General features: G+C 47.4%; 5 protein-coding genes across 5 annotated transcripts; 3 read left to right on the forward strand and 2 right to left on the reverse strand.

Annotated features, from left to right (window-relative positions):
• Positions 1-1200: 1200 nt before the first annotated feature.
• Positions 1201-4382, reverse strand: B0T23DRAFT_193827 (Pkinase-domain-containing protein). The gene is made up of 2 exons (XM_062833261.1): positions 3866-4382; positions 1201-3664 (listed from the first exon to the last, which is right to left on the reverse strand). Exons 1-2 carry the CDS (start codon positions 3912-3914, stop codon positions 1572-1574), a joined length of 2142 nt encoding a protein of 713 aa, XP_062690837.1. The 5' UTR covers positions 3915-4382; the 3' UTR covers positions 1201-1571.
• Positions 4383-10560: 6178 nt separating this feature from the next.
• B0T23DRAFT_321028 (uncharacterized protein) lies at positions 10561-10794 on the forward strand (the record flags this gene model as incomplete). The annotated part of the gene is made up of 1 exon (XM_062835206.1): positions 10561-10794. The coding sequence occupies one exon, from the start codon at positions 10561-10563 to the stop codon at positions 10792-10794; it is 234 nt and encodes a 77-aa protein (XP_062690838.1).
• A 503-nt stretch (positions 10795-11297) lies between these two features.
• Positions 11298-12064, forward strand: B0T23DRAFT_414176 (uncharacterized protein; the record flags this gene model as incomplete). The annotated part of the gene is made up of 3 exons (XM_062839551.1): positions 11298-11394; positions 11455-11778; positions 11823-12064. The coding sequence occupies 3 exons, from the start codon at positions 11298-11300 to the stop codon at positions 12062-12064; spliced, it is 663 nt and encodes a 220-aa protein (XP_062690839.1).
• Positions 12065-12704: 640 nt separating this feature from the next.
• On the reverse strand, positions 12705-13223 carry B0T23DRAFT_193879 (uncharacterized protein). The gene has a single exon (XM_062833262.1). The coding sequence runs from the start codon at positions 13115-13117 to the stop codon at positions 12800-12802; it is 318 nt and encodes a 105-aa protein (XP_062690840.1). The 5' UTR covers positions 13118-13223; the 3' UTR covers positions 12705-12799.
• Positions 13224-16762: 3539 nt separating this feature from the next.
• Positions 16763-17555, forward strand: B0T23DRAFT_193882 (uncharacterized protein). The gene has a single exon (XM_062833263.1). It carries the CDS (start codon positions 17108-17110, stop codon positions 17519-17521), a length of 414 nt encoding a protein of 137 aa, XP_062690841.1. The 5' UTR covers positions 16763-17107; the 3' UTR covers positions 17522-17555.
• Positions 17556-19255: the final 1700 nt, after the last annotated feature.

The raw sequence follows: 19255 nt of genomic DNA on the forward strand, positions 1-19255 counted from the left end.
GACCTTCCCTGAGCGTTCAGGTTGTTTGCTTGGCTTTCTCAAGTCCAGTAGGTAGGGTAGGTAGGTACCTCTAGGCAATATCTACCTATGATCCGACTTGAATCCAAGACAACGCCATGTGAAGTGGCTACCGGCACTCGCTTTCTGAAAAGGCCAGATCATGATTGATGCGGTTGAATAGGTAGGTAGAGGTAGGTAGGTATTTGAGGTTTGTGACATGCATACCTCTACCTCTGTACACCTCTAGGCATGAACAACTGAGTTGAACATGCAGCACACCTACCGAATCTCCGCATCAATGTCTCCGTCATCCAAGCACGCCAGAAAACTCCACACCTACCAAGCACCCTGCCTGGCGCCTCAAATCGGAGAGAAGCTGACGGATAAAGTGACAAGCAAGCGAAAAAAGATGCACACAGCTCTGTCTGTGAGGGGCGTTCGACTTTGAAGGTGATTATATTAGTCGGTACACTAGCAATGAAGAAATGGTAATGGATAGATAAAAGGCGAGCGAGTAAAACTCCACGTGCATAGTTGCATCTTGTGTCCTATTTTGGACATCATAAACGATCGGTAACCGGGTCAATGACCAGTGTCACACATCATGAGAAGCCACCAGCATCATGACAATGTCCGAAAGGTTCCAAGTTCCTGCCCCCCACGTTCTCTCTCCCCCCCCCCCCCCCCCCCCCTCTCTCTCTTTCAATGACTAACACCAAGTGCCCTGACATTCGATGTTGCTTTGCCTTTTTCCGCCTTGAGACCCTTCATAGCTGAGCTGTCGATGAATACGCTACTGTGGACGAGTAGAGTCTGTAGCAGCCGATAGGCTAGGTACCATCACTGCACCGTCCATCACGAACGTTTCACATCATCCCAAGGGGTCCCATACATGAATTCAAAGGGGAAGGTTCTGGGTGTGGCATGATGTAGTCAATGAGTGGCTAATTGAGGGAAAGCAACATAGGGTGACTCAACGACCATGACGTTCATAGGGAAAATGCAGAGTATGTATTGATATCTGATCTTTTTTTTTTCTTCCCTCTCACCTGGTTGCCTGATCGCGGCTCAAGGATTAACCCATGACAAACGGCGCTCAACACAATCAAAGACTTGTTTCTCCCCGCTTCCTCATATCTGGATCTTGCTCTCTACTTGCTGTCTCATGAGAACCCGCCTGGACCGTTATCGACTCCAAGATGCACCGCTCAAACCCCTTTCTCTATTGCTCTTCCAAATCGGCAAGACAAGAAAAAACCGCCATGCTCAAAAAACCAAAACCCATGATACCAAACCACCCCACTAACAGCACAATGACTGATTTGACACCCACAAACGCCCTTGTATAGAACTTCTCCGACCCAAATCAAGAATGTGCAGGAAATTCCTCCTTTATCAAATATTGAGAGCGCCCAATCGTCGAGCTCTACTCAACTCCGGTGGGAGCAATGTGAAATGGACACACAAAAGAGCCCGCATTGCGTCTCTGCTGTGATTGTTCCCATGGTGTCAACGAAGGTAAAGAAATTAGTCGTGATAATATTATCCCGAGCCACTAGTGTAGTGATCATTCAGGTTCTGCCAATGACAGCCGCAACATGATGGGCCTTGGGGGGTAAGTGGTTGTGACAGAAAATCTTTTGCGGTGCACCTTTTCCGAAGCATCCCTTCTTCGAGGCATCAATCGTCTTGGATGGATCCTCGTAGCTTTCAAGTTGGCAGCACTCGACATTTTTGACGAATCTGCTATTGAAGACGTCGGTGATCGAAATACGCTTATCGGGATTCGGGTTAAGCATCTGGAGCAGGAGGCGACGGAGTCCGTTGTGGGTAATGGCAAAGTCCATAAACTTTGCGCGGGGCATGTCGGTGTCCGCAGGGACTGGATTAGTCTGACCAGCATGTCTTGCATTCCACTTTCTCCAGCCTTCCGCTAGTTGGACGTAGCAAACATCCGGCTTGGAGCCGTCAGAGGGAGTTAGAGTCGCCTGGTTCCAGATGGAGCCGCCAAATGTCATGGCGAGCATGCAGACTGCAACGCCCCAAACGTCAACGGCGCGCGGATCGTAGTCGGTGACCTTCTCAAGAATCTCCGGAGGCACATATGGCAAGCTGCCCAGATAGCCCCCGGCACAGCGACGCACCTCTCCCATATCCTGGCCACACTGACCACCGGCTTCCCTCTCGCCAGGGTGTCTGCCGCTAAAAACTTCCGAGACGCCAAAATCGGCAAGCTTGAGCTTGCTGTCGGAAGTAATCAAGATATTTTCGAGTTTAATGTCGCGGTGCGCGATTCCGTTCGAGTGAAGGTAGTTGACAGCTTGTACTAGCTGTTTGAAGAGACACAGACGGTCCTTCTCCCTGTCTTCTGACATGAGATACTTCTTCTGGACCAAGGAAAAGAGATCGCCCTCGGAGCAGTACTCCATCACGTGGCTATATAGACCATGGTGGGTACATAGGCGTATTGTCTCGACGATGTTTGGGTGGTGAAGGCTCTTTGAAACGGTATATTCGGATAGAATCTTTTTGCGGTATTCTTCCACTGTTTCTGAACTCGACTTCGCTCGAAACTGCTTGACGGCATAAATTTCGTCCGGTTGCCCTTTCCGTGATACGAGGGTAACCTTGGCTGATCCGCCCTTTCCGATCGTGGCGTGGCGTCGTAGGAGTTTGTTGTGGTACTCGAATTCAGACAAAAGATCGACCACATCGACGGTAAAGTCGTCGGGTAGGCTCAAGCTTAAACGCCTGGCCTTCAAGCCGGTGCCAGTTGGGGCGGGAATTTCCCAAGGCGCTCTTGACATCTCAACCTGCGGGTGGGCGGCGCTTGATTTTGCCGACTTTTCACGTTTTGAAGTATCGAAGCTGCTGGCACGGCGACGGAGGGGTCGGCGGAGATGCTTTGTCTCGTCATGCGAAGCATTGTTGGTAATGAAGTTGATGGCGCGTGACCGGAGGCCCAAGCCTGTCGTCGCCCTCTTCTTCTTGTCGAGAAAGGCGTCAGGACTGGGGACCGTCGGGCTTGATGCTTGTTCCTTGGACATGATGCTCATCTCTAGCGGTGAGCCGGGCGATGGAGGCGTGTTTGACCGTGTAGTGTTGGAACTCCTGGCCAAGGAGAAGCGGCGGCCGGGAATATCTCGTGGCTGAGTCATGTCGTGAGGATGGGGGTCTAGAACCGCACTATCTCCGTGATGATCCATTAGGCCGGGTACAGATCTCTCCAGCGTGGAGGCCGTGCGCCTGAAGATGCCGGACATGGCGCGTTTGAAAGTGTTGGAACGGCGGCCGGTGGTGGTGGCAGTCGACTCGGCAATTGAGTTCTTTCGGGGGGCGGGATTATAGTGGGCGTTAAGGTTAAGTGTGCTTTTTGTGCTAACTGCAGAAGCGGCCGAGAAGGAGGGGCGAGGCTTGCCGGATGCAACAATCGATCCGTAGAGAACGTCGTCGTCGTCGCTTGGATGAGCGTCGGGGGCGACGAGGGATTCATGGAAGTCCTGGGACTGGCGGCCGCTCACAGGCGTGACAGGTTCATTGGTAGCGTCACTTTCGGTCTCATCGCCTTCTTCGGGGATCGAGTTGGCAAGGTCGGTAGGATATTGATGCGGCGAAGGCTCAGGCCCGGAGGAGTTGGGCTCGGAGTGCGAGGTGTGAGGATGATCTGGGGACAAAGACGTTGAGTATACTGTTTGACGGGTAAAGCTAGGCGGCGAGGATACTGGTTGGCAGAATCTGGCAGGTACTGAAAGGGACGAACAAGAACTTGAGGGAGAGGAAGAGCAGGAAGGGCTGCATCAAGTGAAAGAGAGAAAGGGTAGCCTTTCAAAGCCATGTGCACAATTCAAGTGGGAGGTGACGATACCTTCTTGAGAAGTCTGCGTGGCCGCAGCAGCAAGCACCGTGGCTGCCATGGTGGAAGGAAGCTTTGGGGGCTTTCTTCCAGAAGGTGTGGGAGGGTGCAGCGTCCAGCAGGGCAGGCGGCACAGGCAACCTGGAAGAATGGTGGTGTGGCCCGCGGGGTTGGCTTGGAACCGGAATGAAATACGTCAAGGTCTCCTTTGGGTGCGTGATGGAAAGGGGGTTCTGGCTGATGGCCGCTGATGATATGAGTGGCCACCTACGCAGTGCAGCACACCACACTGACGGAATCAGAAGCAGGTGCCGGTCCGAAATGGATGCAAGAGGAACCCCCCAAAAAAAAATTGAGACAGGAGCCGAGAACCCGAAGCCCCGAGCGAGTGACCCCAACAAGGAACGAACCCTGAGGCTAGACTGGTGAAAGAAGCGACGCCGCTGCAGTCCCAACCAGCTGGGCGCCTGTTTTCACTTTGAGCGGATCGGTGTTACCGATCACCAATCCCGAACCCCTTTGACAGCAAGCTTTGTGCTGCTTCGCTAGGGACACCCACACAAACCTTGCTCTGTTCGAGAATCGTCTCCGTTACCGGGACGGCCTGTCCGCGAAGTTGGTGCTTGAATCGGCCGGCTGCTGCTTGTTGCAAATCGGGTTCGGGGAGAGGAGGAGCGAAGCGTGCCGGATGCTCTTATACGTACGCGGGACTTGATGGTTGTCTGTCCGGTAGAAAGTTGCCGTGTATGAGTTGTCTCAGTGGACCAAAGCTGTCGTTCCCCGCCAAGACCATACAGGTGTGAGTGCTCTGCTGAAAGGTGAGATTTGTGTCGCCCTGGACGATGAGCGTGGCGCGGGTGGTTGAAGGTACAAAAACGGCCGAGATCTACAGCTTTGAAATGCTGGTTGGCTTGCACGCTTCTTGGCGGCCCCAGAGTTGAAATAGCAATCGGATGGGCACAGTGTTGAGTGTTCCTAAACGTATATGGCAAGGAAGCTAAACCAATGTCGTTGTTGTTGTGGCCTGTAGGACTTGTGGGCGGATTACAGCAGCGTAATCTAGTCGTACCTCTAGGTGTTGATGTTCCGTAGTCGGTGTCCTGGAAAAGTGTCGGTAGGTTCTTGTCTCTGTTGGTCTTAAGAAAGAGCGAATGCCTGGGGGAAGGAGGAAGAAGAGAAAAGGAGGAAAAAGAGACAGCTCAAGGGAATGGATCAAAAGCAGCCGACTGGATATTGGGTGAGGGCCTTGAGGGCTTTTGGGTATTCTCGGGCCCCCGACCCTGGGCCTAAGACCGGGGGGGGGACGGCCTGCGCAACATTGCAGTGGGAAGCTGTCAGTGAATCCGGTGGCCGCTGCGGGAATACGGAAAAGCGCAATCAATGCTTCCAGCCCGCATTGGAGAAGGTTATTGGAAGTCAAGGCGGGGCTTTCGACGCAGCCTGGACTCCACGACGATGGTGGGCTGGCTGCCACGGGGATTGATGAAATGATGCTTTTCAGGACGTACCCAACAAGTACAGCACCTGTAATGCTACCTCGAATTACCTAGGTAGGTATTTGCCTCATCTTGGCAAGGCAACTGATGCCCCTTTGCTTAGACGTACCTCTAGTCAAAACCTTCAGTTTACCAGTTTACTATGTATACTGAGTTGTCTATTAATGGCTTGCGCAGGCCATGTGCGGCAGGCAATGGAGACGGCCGTTCAGTACACTGGGGCTCTCATTCTTTTCCTTCTTGCCCGGTTGTCCACACTTAACCACTGGATGCAGAGCGGCAATCGGCGTTTAGGAAATAAGGAAAGTCCCCCAGACTATCCCAACGAATACAGGTATACGCAGCACTATGCAGTACAGCGAGGTACGCCATTCTTGAGTACAGCTGCGGTAGCGGGCTTGTTCGAACGAACAAGTTCATCCCATCCTTGCAATCCCAGCTGCATGGGCAGACGCCAAGGGTCCCGCCAACAGGAGCTTCAGAAATGGAGGGTGAAAAGCGCTAGCGACACCCAATAAGTACCTAGTACAGACAGACGCAGCACAGTATATTAGTTAGGAGATCATGGAAGATTATACATCGGTCTCATTTTTTTACGGAACGGCCAAGTCTTATAAAGTGGAGGGCGTTTGATTCGGTAACCTCGATATGCAAGACCAAATGCGAGCAAAGCAGTCAAGCACTACACTACTGGATGTCGAAAGAACGAACCTTTCGAGGATTGCAATGGGTCGGTTATGCCATGAAACCAACCACCCGCCCGTAACCCCGGAGCAGCTGCCGCCTCAAGAGAAGGCATCATCTTCGTGAAAGAAGCAAGGATTTAGGCCACAGTCAAAGTGCGGACGTGATTTCGTAGATGGTTGTCCATTGAGCCAATTGATGGAATTCACGTCTAAGGCTTGGCAGTACATAGTGAAGAAAGCCGATAGTCATTGTGTGTCCGATTGTGTCAGAGACTACCAGGTCCAACCAAGTTGTGCTGAAGCAGTGACATAAAGTATATGGAAGTCTTGAAAGTCAAGAACTGAAGAGCCACAGACTTCCCCACCAAGCCGAGGAATCAGCAATTTCGACAAAGCGGATTGGTCTTGAGCGGATGTGTAGAAAGAGGCGCTCTAGTTCTACCACCATAGTGTAGAGCTGCCTTCTAGAAAACCACGTCGTTTTCCATCTCGGTGCCCAGTTCTGGCCTTTGAACCACAAGCGCCATGCTCTGCCATGCGGGCCAATCGTACTCTTGCGTTCAATTTCTGACTAAAACCAATTCTCAACCATGATAAATGGGAATAAATGACCGAACAATGAATGCATTGTCGAGGTATCTTCTATGTCCTATGCAGGAGACATTTCGGCCGGAGCATTTTCCTAGTCCGTGACCGAGTAATGTTAGCACGTATGCAAAGACATCTATCTTCATCGTGAGGGTGAAATAATAACGTATGAGACTTGTCTTGCTCCTCTCATCGCCAAGAGGCTTTTGGAATTACCAAGACCGCCCAGACGTCTGCTGCAATATCAGGCCCACGTCGGCTCTTGAATCGGCCGTCATGGCGGCTGGATGTGTCATATCAATCGCACAACAGCCAAAACAAACAAGCCGTACTCGTCTGGGCCAGAAACGCATCTCAGACCCATTGCGCAAGGGGTGTGACAGGCGATTCGAACCCAGACGAGTAGTGCTCAAGCAATGGAGGGGGGAAAAAAAGACGAGACAAGGCCAGGCTTGAGTCTTTCGCGACTAGAAAGGCAACTGGAGTGTCTCTGTGGACACAAATTTCCGTCCGCCGCATTGCGTTACTTGGGCGTCGCTTCCATTTGTCTCCTCCTGTATTCAGGTGTTGATTTGCCTGTGTGCAGTACCTACCTGTCTCGCTCTTGCCGGCGGCACAGTTAAGGAACGTGAGATACTACCTAGCCAAAAGAGAACCTTCACGGCGGTCGAAGCTGGGCTGAGGCTATCCTCGAATCGGCATGCAACAAGTTTTATCGAAAGTCGAAATCAGTGATCCATCAAGTGATCAATCATCACTTGCCCGCCATCACCACGAGAGCTGCCACAAAGGGCGACCTGCTGCCGACTTCCGTTCCATGCGGGGTTTCTATTCCCCCACACTCTAGGGCTTATCCATCCACGAATCAAATGGCGCACCACAATCACCGATCCCCCGACCTCCCAGTCTCGAGAACCCATTCGACGGGACCCAGGGGCATTCAACCCCACAAGACCCCCATCCCAGCACCAGTGGACACCACCACCAGCGCACCACCGAGAGAAAAGGAGAAATCTCCATCGCATCACTTCGTTCAGTTGGATGGAGGTGCGGGAATTGCAGAGCAGTGCGCACTTGGCATAGACTGTCACTGTGTACTCCATGAGGTACTAGTATTGCACGTGCGATGATAATTGGATGAGGCCAAACCGGCACGTCCAGAGCTCCAGAAGGAAAGAAGAGGGAGGGTTGCTGATCCAGCAGAGTGGTTCCTGAGGTGGTTTTTGAAAACTGATAAGGCGCGGGAGAGAGCCCTAGGCGTCTAGTGCGGCGAGGTGTGTCGGTATAGCCTTTTTCCTGCGTGTGATCCCTGCCAAGCCCCTCGACAGCGCAAACTGCGTCATCGCTGCCGTACTCGCTCATCAATGGGGCGGGGTCTCCACGATTTCTTGCATTTCCCGCTCTTGTCGACGGGCAGCTCGTCTCTGTTCAGCAGGCTTGCAGAGTGCTACGGTTCCGTTGGAGCATCATGATCGCATAAGGGTCTTAGCTGGTTGATATATGTATACTGTACCCGCGCGTGGGGGGAAATCAGGAACTCCCTTTGGCTCCAGGGACACCATTGCATCATCTCCGAAACTGGACCACAAAAAGAGCCGAAAACCCATTGTTGATCATCTCACCTTGCTTCCCTCATTCAGGGTTGGCACATGATGAGGACGATGGAGTTTTCCAGATACCTGCAACAACCGCGAGTGCACGGCTACAAGGGCCATTCCCACGCCGGGGTTGACACTTGACACTAGTGTTGGTAGGACAAAGCACAATGGGATCTATCGAGCCAAGGGGTTTCTTCAAGACGTCCCGGGGAAGTGGGTGGGGAGGATGATCCAAACTGTCAGATCGAAGTTTCTACACTACACCACAACCGCCGTATACGCGTATACCCGGCCCTATATGGGTAGGTCCACCGACATCAATGGGTTGGCCAGCTGCCCAGCCGTGAGGATCGAGTTCAGCCCCCCATTTCGCGTAGAACAAGTTTGGTATCATGACGACTGTGGTCACGGCGCCTGTGCGTGCCTACCATTGCGTTGTGGATGCCTTCCACGGGTGGTATGTCGAGACCGGTTACATCTCGTGGTTGATGTTACATTTGCTCCGTCAACACACGATGTGCTACCCTCTGTCTTCCGAGGACAGTCTCGCTGCCACTTCCCCCTGGGTCGTCTTGTGCCTATTACTTTGAACCGGATGATCGCACTGGGCCGGAGACAAAAACGATTCTGTTAGGGGTTTTCGGTGTCGGATTTTTACAAGGCGAGGCTTCTTGACCTGCTTGATCAGCCTCGGCCGCCTCCTGACTTACGCAGTACGAACTATGTATGGCATTGTCTCCCCTCGTTCTTCTTCATCGGCAGAAAGCTGAGCTGTAACCTCAACAGCTCCCTGGCCAGTCTCAGCACGGCCAAGCAATGAAGCACAGCCAAGAACTTGCCAGTCATTTCTCTAATCCAGGTAACTTCTGGACGATGGACAATTCCTTGGCACCAGTCAATCTGGTCGATTTCACTCAGCTGTGTTGCCTTCACACACAATACGCAGTAAGGAACCTGGTGACGATCTGGATGGCTTGTCTTGGTAATGTAAGGTACTGAGGCAGAATCCCGTCGCCAAGAGCTGGGCCTGCTTCATCTGAACGGCTGGTTATGGCTGTCGGCCTCCTTCGTGTCACGACACCTCTACCTGTAAGACGCGGCAGTTGACTGTTCTGGTTCAGCGACCGATCATCCCTTTCGGCCCTTTCCTCGCCATCTCGTTCCATGGGTCACGAGCCCACGGGGATAGTCCAAACTTCTTTACCTACTACTCCTCCGAGAGGAGGCTCTTATCCACACAAGCTCTCTAGGGCATGGTATACTTTCTAAGCCAAGGTCACATTGGATAAACAATTTGGTTGAACTGCAAGATATCATCGTCTCCAAGTGTCTCGCGCTGCCCCCACATACAGCAAAACGATCGAGATATGTGATGGGTTAAAAGAATGGCTTATCGCTTACCACCAGCTTTTCTGCAGCAATCCCGAAGTTGTCATTACTCTCAGTGATATACTCACCAAGTCCATTGAATCAAATCATTGGGAGAGAACCAGACAAATTCACACCTCGATTGGACCCCCTTCACAGTCCTTGTGGTCCATGTTTAAAGCAATGGAAGTTCATCGTCCATCAAGTAGCCGCCAGACTTACAAAAAATGGCTCAACATATCGACCTCTCGTCTAGACAATGCGCCCCTTGGTTCGTTATGATGTGAAAATCATGACCCAATGAACGGTCGAATCCATGCGGTTCGTAGAGACATAGTCCTTAAAGGGCAACAACGAATTGGTGTGACAGTGCCAGCACTCTCTAGCAAACTTTGTGGCATGTGTTAAAAGCTTGCAAGCATTGACATTTCTGCTAATCCACAACATCCCACCTAGCCTTCACCGAGCCAGTTTCCGACCACTTGTCACTGCGATGCCTCTGCACTCCATCATCGTTGTACGGCATCAATCATCGCCTCCTCAGACCCGTCATTGTAGTGAGCTATCAACATATGGCTCAGTCCAGGCTACTTATGGCTTTTTCAACTGAATTCAGGATTATCGATGCTAGATTAAGCTAATCGCCGTCCCGGTATCGATGTCAACTGGTCCTATGAGAATTGGTGACCAATTCCGATCAGTCACCAGGCAACGGGATCCAGCCATGCCGTGGTTGTCACTGATACAGTAGGTAGTGTCCCACGACATGAACTGAATGCAAGTGTGAAACTAGTTGCCAACCACAAGTTGCCGGCCTGTTACACTAAATGTCAGGCTCTCGGTTGGCCGCTTCCTACCTACCCTCCGCAACTCACACAACCCGACCATTTTGGGAGGCCCGCAAGCTTCAGTTCTTGAAGGAATATGCGAGTTCCTTCAACCATGCCAATGCAAGAAAGCCCATCCGACACATGTTCCACCTTCCAGTCAGAAGTAGGCTGTGCAAGAGGCGGTGTGTGGATGGCTACCGCCGCTCTGCCTATCCTGAACGACAGTCTGTCAGCTTTCCGAAACGCGAGGTGCCCATCAAGTGGCTACCTGTTGATATCAAACACAAAGGCAGTACAATCTGTACTTTTATGGACCATCTCGTCCACTTCCGCATGCTTTCAATGCCGACCTCCATCGTTATATTACTTCAGTAACATGTTTCCCGAACTCAAATCAAGGACACACTCATCTGCATTGGCATACCGAAATATGGGAACAGTAAGCTCTTCAAAGAGGCTTGCATTGAGAGGGCAACAAGTGGCTAAGAGTTGCGTGGTTCAACAGCCGTGGCACGCAGTACCGCAGGCGAAGTCATCCCTCGGAACTTCCACATCCAGGGCTCATAACCCTGCTGTCGACCTCCCCGGATTGCTCAACATGACAGCTTGATTTACAATACTCAAGTATCACATTTTCAACCTGACTTGACTGACAGGACGACTGGTGTATGAAGGAGTCATGATACTAAGATATGTGAACAGCATTGTATTAGTTACAGGTGGGGAGGTCGACAGTTCCACCACAGCATCGAACTTCACCCACATGGCAGTATTATGGCACTATCAGTCTTGCTTGACAACCTCAAACCCTTCTTTTTGAGCTTGTGGTCTTATGGGTTTAACGCGGGAGAAAGAGAAATCAAAAGCCTCAGACGGCCATGGCCCAGGGCGGAGACGTAAGCATAACCAACCAACTGGATAATGTAAGAAAGAGTTTACTTCCCTCCTCTTTCGGCTACCGCTCCCGGCGGTCAGGTAGGATGTAGGTACCGTGTTTGTATAATCTGTACTTAAGTACTATGTTAATACTCGCAGCTTGCAAACACAGGGTCACTGGTCTCGGCTCGGCTGTCAGGCTTCAGGAACACACTTTGAACCCCGGTCGGATCATGGTATGGAGCCATGCCCCCTTGGTCTTGGTGAAGCGGATTGGAAAGTCCCGTTGCGTTCTTGCAGTGGCATTCCCGGTCAGACTGGTTCAACCACGCTTTGCGCTTGGTGAGGAAACACGCGAGGTCAATTCTAGCCTTGGCAAGCTTGGCTGTGACGAACATGATCAAAGTTCCAACATTTTGTCTGATATGTCAAGCCTCTCCAAAACAGAAGATTTCAAGCGCTTCGAGCAAGCTCAAACTTCAAGTTGTTGCGTCTACACTACACAACCCATTGTGGTGGGCACAAAGCAAGATGTGAGGGGGACGTGAAGGAAACTCTTCCCAAAGCTTCATTGTTCAAGGCTGTCGCCTACCGCGTGCTTGAGAGTTCTCAGTTACCAAAGAGAGTTCCATCAGTTGCTGCGATGGAAGTTGCTAGTCCAGACAATGTTTGCGATAAAGGAGGCCATCGTCAATGTGCACAGACATTGCCATGTGGGTTTAGGAACAAAGCCGCACGGATAAGGGAGCCTCTTCAGAAACCTCGGTGAACATCCGTTGAAAGTCGGGCTCGTGGCACTGACAGTCCAGTGGAAGTACGCAACGTTATAGATCTCCAATCAACCTCAAATCAACACCAGTCATTCATAATTCTGGGTTCCAGCCCAGGAAAGGGATTGACGGTCGAAGAATGACCGAAGAAACGTTGCTTTCTCTTGGCTCAGAAACCATGTTACCATGTTGCCATGCTCCCATGACCGCCAAAGTGAAGCAGCTCCGATCAACCTTTTGCACGTGTATGCTTCCATGGTGGTGGCGAGGCAGATATAAGGCAAGACGGATCAATTGGATGATGGATGGGACCAAATCAGTATGACGATCCAAAACCTGTGGGAATCAGGATTAGAGAAGATAAAAAGGGAAATTTCAGAGAAACGAAAATGGTTATACATATGAATTCTTTTTCAAAAGAAAAAACAAAATTACAGAAAAATCGCTTTCCGACAAGCTCACAAGTCAACCCCCCAGAAGCAGCCAAACGGACGACGATCTTCAAGACTTGGAAGACACCGACTAGTGCAATAACGAAGCGGCGGGACCAAAGTACCCTTTGCAATACCGGATATGATCGCTCCCTGGCGTCATCCAAGTCACCAAGGAGATGCGTGCTGTGGCCTGTCCGCCTCCTAAACGATACGGATCATGACAGGCTGAGAAATGTATCCCACGCTTGGCTTCAGTAAGGGAACCAGGATGATGGCGCGATGCAACGGAGCCTTCTTCTGTCACGGCTTAGGCGCGTCCCAAGCGGCAGGCGCAAGACTTTTCAATCGCGGAAGGAGCTGAACCGCGCAGACGTCCCTGATGTGCTGCCAATGGGCTGCCGCTGTTTGGTTCTTTTCAGTTGACGATGCTCTATGACTTAGCTTTGCTGGTGTGGGCTGGTTAGGTAAGTATGTATCGAGAGCTGGGGCATGCTGCTGCTGCCGGGGCGGGCGGGCTGACGAGCGGGTTCCAAACGGCGGAAACTCGGCGTTAGTGGACTGCGGGCGTCCTGTCGAGCTACCACTGTCGTCGTCGTCGTCGCGAGGATAGTGGGCCATCCACGTCTCGCGACTCGTAGGCGAGTTTTTGGCTGACTTCCACCCACTAACTACCTAGGTATACTACAGTACCTACAAGTAGGAAGAAATGGGTAACGGCTCCGCCTTGCCTTTTAGGTTTGTCAAAAGAAGCTGGTAAACCGTCGTCCGGCGATTGGTTCTCCTTATCGCGGGCTTTCACGGCCTTATACGCTAATGGCTGGGATATCGAGAGCCTATCTTGCCTTTCGACTCGACCCGGATAATCCGACTGTGTTCGATTCCAATCCGACTGTGTGGGGGCCGTCTGGCCAATGAGCCACTATGTTAGCGCCTGCCAAATTTGCTAGCGAGCAATATCGTATAACATTTCTATACCTCAGTAGTAACGATTAAAGCAATTGAGCACATCGCCGTCGCTATTATTATTTATTATTGTAATTAGTAAGTATAGTATTGAGGGGGAATTCTCGTCTAATATAGTAACTAACTGTACGCTATAGAAATATCTGAAGTTATTGATCTAACTGCCTCCTCCCCTATACTCGCGCCCGTACGCACCCCTAGTTTGATTCCCTCCTTTAAATGGATTAAGACCGAATTATATAACGATAATAAAGAGTTTTTCGATATTAATAAGCTTATTAAAGAGGAGAAGCTATTTTTAATTCCCGCTATCGTTCCCGCCGTTGCTTTGTCCTACTATTATCGCTCCCTATCGATTTTAAATTCGAACTCCTTATCCTCTTCGTCGTTAAGTAACAAATTAAATAAAGAATTAGGTACGTTAAATAAGGCGAAGTCGGTTAGTAAGGGGGAGCCCGCTTTCGATAAACTTTCTACTCGGTTTTGGACCAATATCGACGCCGCCATTAAAGAAATTAATATTATAATTATTAAGATCGGTTTCAATATTATTAAGATACGCACTAATAATTACCGTTATAATAGATTGGTATAGTATAATTTCGAGTATTTTGAAGGACTATTGTATTATAGTAAGAAATATAAAACCGTTGAAACTACCCTTTAATTATTAGCGGGTAATATAAAAAAAGATTATAAATAGAAGGTAAAGTTCGTATTGTCTATTAAATTTAATATATAATAATTTATATTTATAGTATTTACCTATATATATAATTTTAACTTAGATAGTATAATGTACTATATTACTAACTGTCGATTCTAACGTACTAGTAAGGTGGAAGAGAGTATTTTTGATATAGTAAAGTAATTAAAGACTTCTTTAATCGATATTATTTTATTTATTTATAAGGAATTTAGTATTATAATTATTAAGCGTAATATTTTTGATATACTAGTAGTTAATAAATAGAAATTAGCCGGTATTCTAATTCTTATTGAATAATTTTTGAATAATTTAATTAAGATTAAAGGTATTTATAAAATTATTTACTATTATAATAATAAGGAGGATAGTTTAATAGAGAGGATATTTTGGATTTATCTCTAGTGTATTAAGTAATTAAAGAAGAATTTAGAGGTTATAAGCTTGGATTATACGTATAAAGTTAATAAATTCGATATGTTTCTCCTTTAAATATATAGTGTAACGGTTATATATATGATTTTTAATATCGTTTATTACTTATTAAGCGGGGAGAAGAAAATTTACTTTATATAAGTATTTTAGTAAATTGAAGCTATATTTTTAAAGTATAGTATTCCCTCCCTTTTAATTATTATTATAAATTACAATAAGGTTTATAAGAAGGTTTGTCGGGTAGTCTTCCCTATTACCTAATATTAGATTTATCTCTAATACGTAATGAAGAATATTACATTTAATATTAAAAAGAAGTGGGAAGGTAGTTTTGAAGGTATAATATTAGGTAATTAAAATAGCGATAGGAATTATCTACGTAAGGATTATTCCTATATAAATATTAACTCTACCAACGAAGACTTTAATACCCGCTACATTACTACTATAATATTTAATAGGGATGACTGCGAATACTATTTAAAATTAAGTATTAAAAACCTTTATAATTAGCCTATCAATAATAGCAGTAAAATTCCTAATATTTTAAACCGTAATTAGCTCGTTAATATAAATAGGATTTTAGGAGTTTAAAAGGTGGTAGTCTATTTTAATATAGAGGAGGGATTCTACTAATAATTAAGGGTATTATTAAAGGAGTTCCTTAAATAAAAAGATACAATTATTATATCTATTTATTATTATTTATATAATTACTAATTAGTTTTTTTATAGCTATAACCGACTACTTTCTATATATTTACCTCCCGTTAAGGTACGAGTTTACCTATTTCGCTATTAAATTATACTGCAATTTTAATATACGTATAACCTCCTGCACAGAGGGTGCCTACGGCGTATTGAAAGTACTATTTAAGAATCATCGTATTAATTTCAATTAGCTATTAGGAACCATTACCGAAACCTTTAAGTATTTTAAAGAGAATTTTACTAATAAGTATATTCAATAAATTTTAAAGAGTATTGCGAAATATAACTATACTACATTAGGGAAGGTAAAGTTCGTTACTAGTTTTATATACTTCGAATTACTTTAACAATAAACTATATTCGCTAGTAATATTATTATTAAATAGTATAATTTAATTAAAGTATAAAGGTAATATTCTACTAACTTTAATTATTAATATAAATTACCCTACTAATATAATTTATTCAATATTATAAATACGGGCGGTACTATACCTTAAAATATAATTAATAAAAATTAGTAATTAAAATTAAAAAAAGTAAATAATCTTCTATTATTTAATATAATTACTATACTAATTAAATTTTTATAGCCTTTATCCGTAGGCTAGCTAGTATTACATAGGGAGAAAAACCCCCTCTTAATTATTATTAACCGTTAGAAGGTTTATAATAGTACCTAGCCTATACCCGCTATATCTCGCCTCGCCCCTTCCTCCTCCTCGAGTATTAGATATAATCTATCTTACAATACTCCTCTTAAAGTATTAATCTAGCTACCTCCTAGGAAGAAGAGGATAATTAAAATAATATTAGTAAATTAAAGGGAATAAAAGGTAAGGGCGGAAGTAGAGAGTGCGAAATAGGAGGCGGTATAACTCTATTTATAATTCTACGAATTAAGAAAATTATAGTAATATGAAGTATAGTTAGAGGTACGATTGCGGGAACTCCAGAGTTAATAATAGAATCAATAGTAGTACCGCCAGCCGCCGCTGTTACTAGTATATTAAAAGTATTAATACTAGTACTAACCGTATTAAGGGATGCCTCTTCCCTCCTAACTATATTTCAATTTATATTAATTACCGTTATTTAATTAATAGTAATTATAGTAATTATTATACTAATAATAGTAATAGTAATAATATTAATCTTACTAATCGAACTAGTACTACTAATACTAATAAATATAATTATACTAATATAAATATAAATTCTACAATTTTAAGACCTTCAATATAAATTACAATATTAGAGAACCTCGTATGTGTAATTCCTGATAACTTTTGGTGCAGATGTTGCACGCATGTCATTTTAGTAGGAAATTGGCGGGCGGTAATATAGTTGTATTATTGGCCAGACGGCCCCCATATAGTTGGATTGGAATCGAATACAGTCGGATTATCCGGGTCGCTTTCGACTTCCATCCTTTCTCCACTCATCACAGTCGCTACGCGCTTCCTCCTTCTCTACATACAACCGGTTGCCTGCAAGTTGCAACTCTATTTCACAATATCCGGCTATGTCGGCACGTCCGGTCCCAGGTCATCCCCTTGCTGCCACCTGCATTGGTAGTCCGTCACCGGGTGTCGCGACAGTTACGTACCGCCACGCCGGTTCCGGCTCATTGGCGCAGGAAGGGGTACTGCGTAGAAAGTATTTCGGCTTTCGCGGTTGGGTAAATCACCAGACAGTGAGGTGAGAAGGTCGGCAGTAGTGTACTTGCTGAGGGCAAGTGCCATCAAAGGTTACCGGATTTTTTTTATTTGTTCGACTACGGAAGGGCTCGGATGGCACTCGGCAGTACTACGGCGCTCTACACGACAATGTGTATGCGCACATCACGGCGACACCCCACATATGTATCCCGCCAACATCGACTGCCGCCACCGTCGAGGCTGTCGTGCCTTGTGATACGCAGCTACGTACCCAAGCAAGTCCGAGGTGGATTTCACAATGCCGTGACGGTGCCGCAGGTTGCAGATTGCAGACAGGGTTCGGTGGAGTTAAGGGGACCGAGAGGATCTACAACAATCCGGGGCTTCGGGATCTGGACGGCCACTTGTTCAGACCTCAAGGAAAGGGATCAGCATCCGGCCAACCTACATAGTACATCTCAAGGAGCCCAAGGCGGCTCCCCACGGGGCAATTGCTCGCCGGGGAATGTGAGTTCGACAGTCATCAATCGTTGTTCAGTACAGTAGGAATCCCTGTCAATGCAGCTCGTGTGATTCAGGCACCTTTGGAAGATGGCTCGTTCATTGCAAAAGATGGGGTTTTGCGTCAAAGCGTGCCTCATTACTTAATAAAACTGGGAATCCAGGCCGCGGAAATTTGGGGCATCTGATGGGGCTAGTTTGTGAGACTTTGCAAAATGGGGTGTTTGCGGTAACAAGGGTTCTCACGGTAGCGCTACATGTCGACGAGGATGGGGTCTCCGAGCCGACCCCGATGCCGTGCTCCGTCTCTGCCGCCCTGTAACTGAGTCCATTCAAGACATGCCGAGGCGAAAGACGAGAATTCCACGTTCGACAATTGTGTTGGTGTGCGTACACTACGGACCCCACTTTCCGCCGCACCCACGACATGACACCTATCCCATGTCAGAAGGTGGCTTCTATCGCTCTGCTAAAGATGAAGCCATCTGTACCTATCTTACGGCATATAACAACACTGTCATGATCGGCTGGAACAACTTATAGTGGAATAAATCAAAGTGTTTGTCTGTAATGACTAGAACACTCCTATGACATCAAGGTCAAGAAAGGCAAAGCAGATCAGCTCTACGGCACTGAAACGAACCCTATCCACAATTCAGGTACCCTGCATCGTAAACTGGCTCTCGGTCGCAGTAAGAGCCTCCCAGAATGAAAGAGGTCTGACTGTTCAGCTCATTCGACCATGTGTGCCAAGTTCGGCGCTTAGACGTGAGACCTACAGATCACTAGATTCGGAATTAATGGCCTTCTTTCAGATATTTTCTACATAGTGAGAACAAGCATTGCTTCGAGAAGCAATGGAACATGGTACATCCTCGGAACCGGCCCCTACACACGTGGACTGGGTTCGTTTCAGACACCAACAACGTGGTATTGAATATGTATTCTAGCTAGTCTAAAGAGCCGTACGCTGTGGTTTGTTATACGCGTCGACCGCTAGAGGCAAGTACTGAAGCTATCGTGACCAGCCATATTAGCAATGTCCATGGCTTTTCATTAACGTCAGTAACCTGTGATGGACAGACTGGTCCGTCAGCTGCTGAAGGGATTGTTTGAAAGATTTTAGACCTAGATCAGTATGTAGACAGCCAAATCCACGAGATCAAGGGATGTGATTTCAGTGGGTTTTGGGAGAATGGGTTCTGGTAAGAACAACGACCAGCAACGGCCACGATACCACTGGATGGAGACACAGACCGACAAACACTTACGCAAAGCTACCCAACTTGGAGAGCAACGTTGGCGTCAGTAGGTGAAAATGGGCAGGATGAACAACCGCATAGATTGAGCCCCCCAAAAAACTAGTCCGAACTATATCGTTATCGGGCCCCAGACTCGCTTACGGAGTCAACTACCCCCCTTGATCGTGTTGTCAATCTTCATACCACCAAAGTGTAAGCTATACATAGTAGGATGATGGCGGAACTTCTGGAAAGCGAGTCAGACCATAGCTGTCTCTTCGTCTGCTTAGGTGAATGGATGAAGCGGTGTGTGCGTCGGTGTGGCTGTGCCTACGCCTAAGCCGACGATCAACCACACCACAAGTGTTGAGAGATCCAAGCACTGCGAATCTCCCGAGATTTACGGTCTGGATGTGGTTCACTCAAGTCTCTGGGTGATCACCAATGATCAACAATAAGAAAGCGGTGACGCCTTACTAAGTAGCTAAGGTACGAACAGATATGGTCAAGTGAAGCGTATGGGTCAGGCGGATATAGT

The sequence above is a fragment of the Neurospora hispaniola genome, assembly GCF_033458365.1.
Source record: "Neurospora hispaniola strain FGSC 10403 chromosome Unknown B0T23scaffold_6, whole genome shotgun sequence".
In the NCBI taxonomy this organism is placed as follows: Eukaryota; Fungi; Ascomycota; class Sordariomycetes; order Sordariales; family Sordariaceae; genus Neurospora; species Neurospora hispaniola.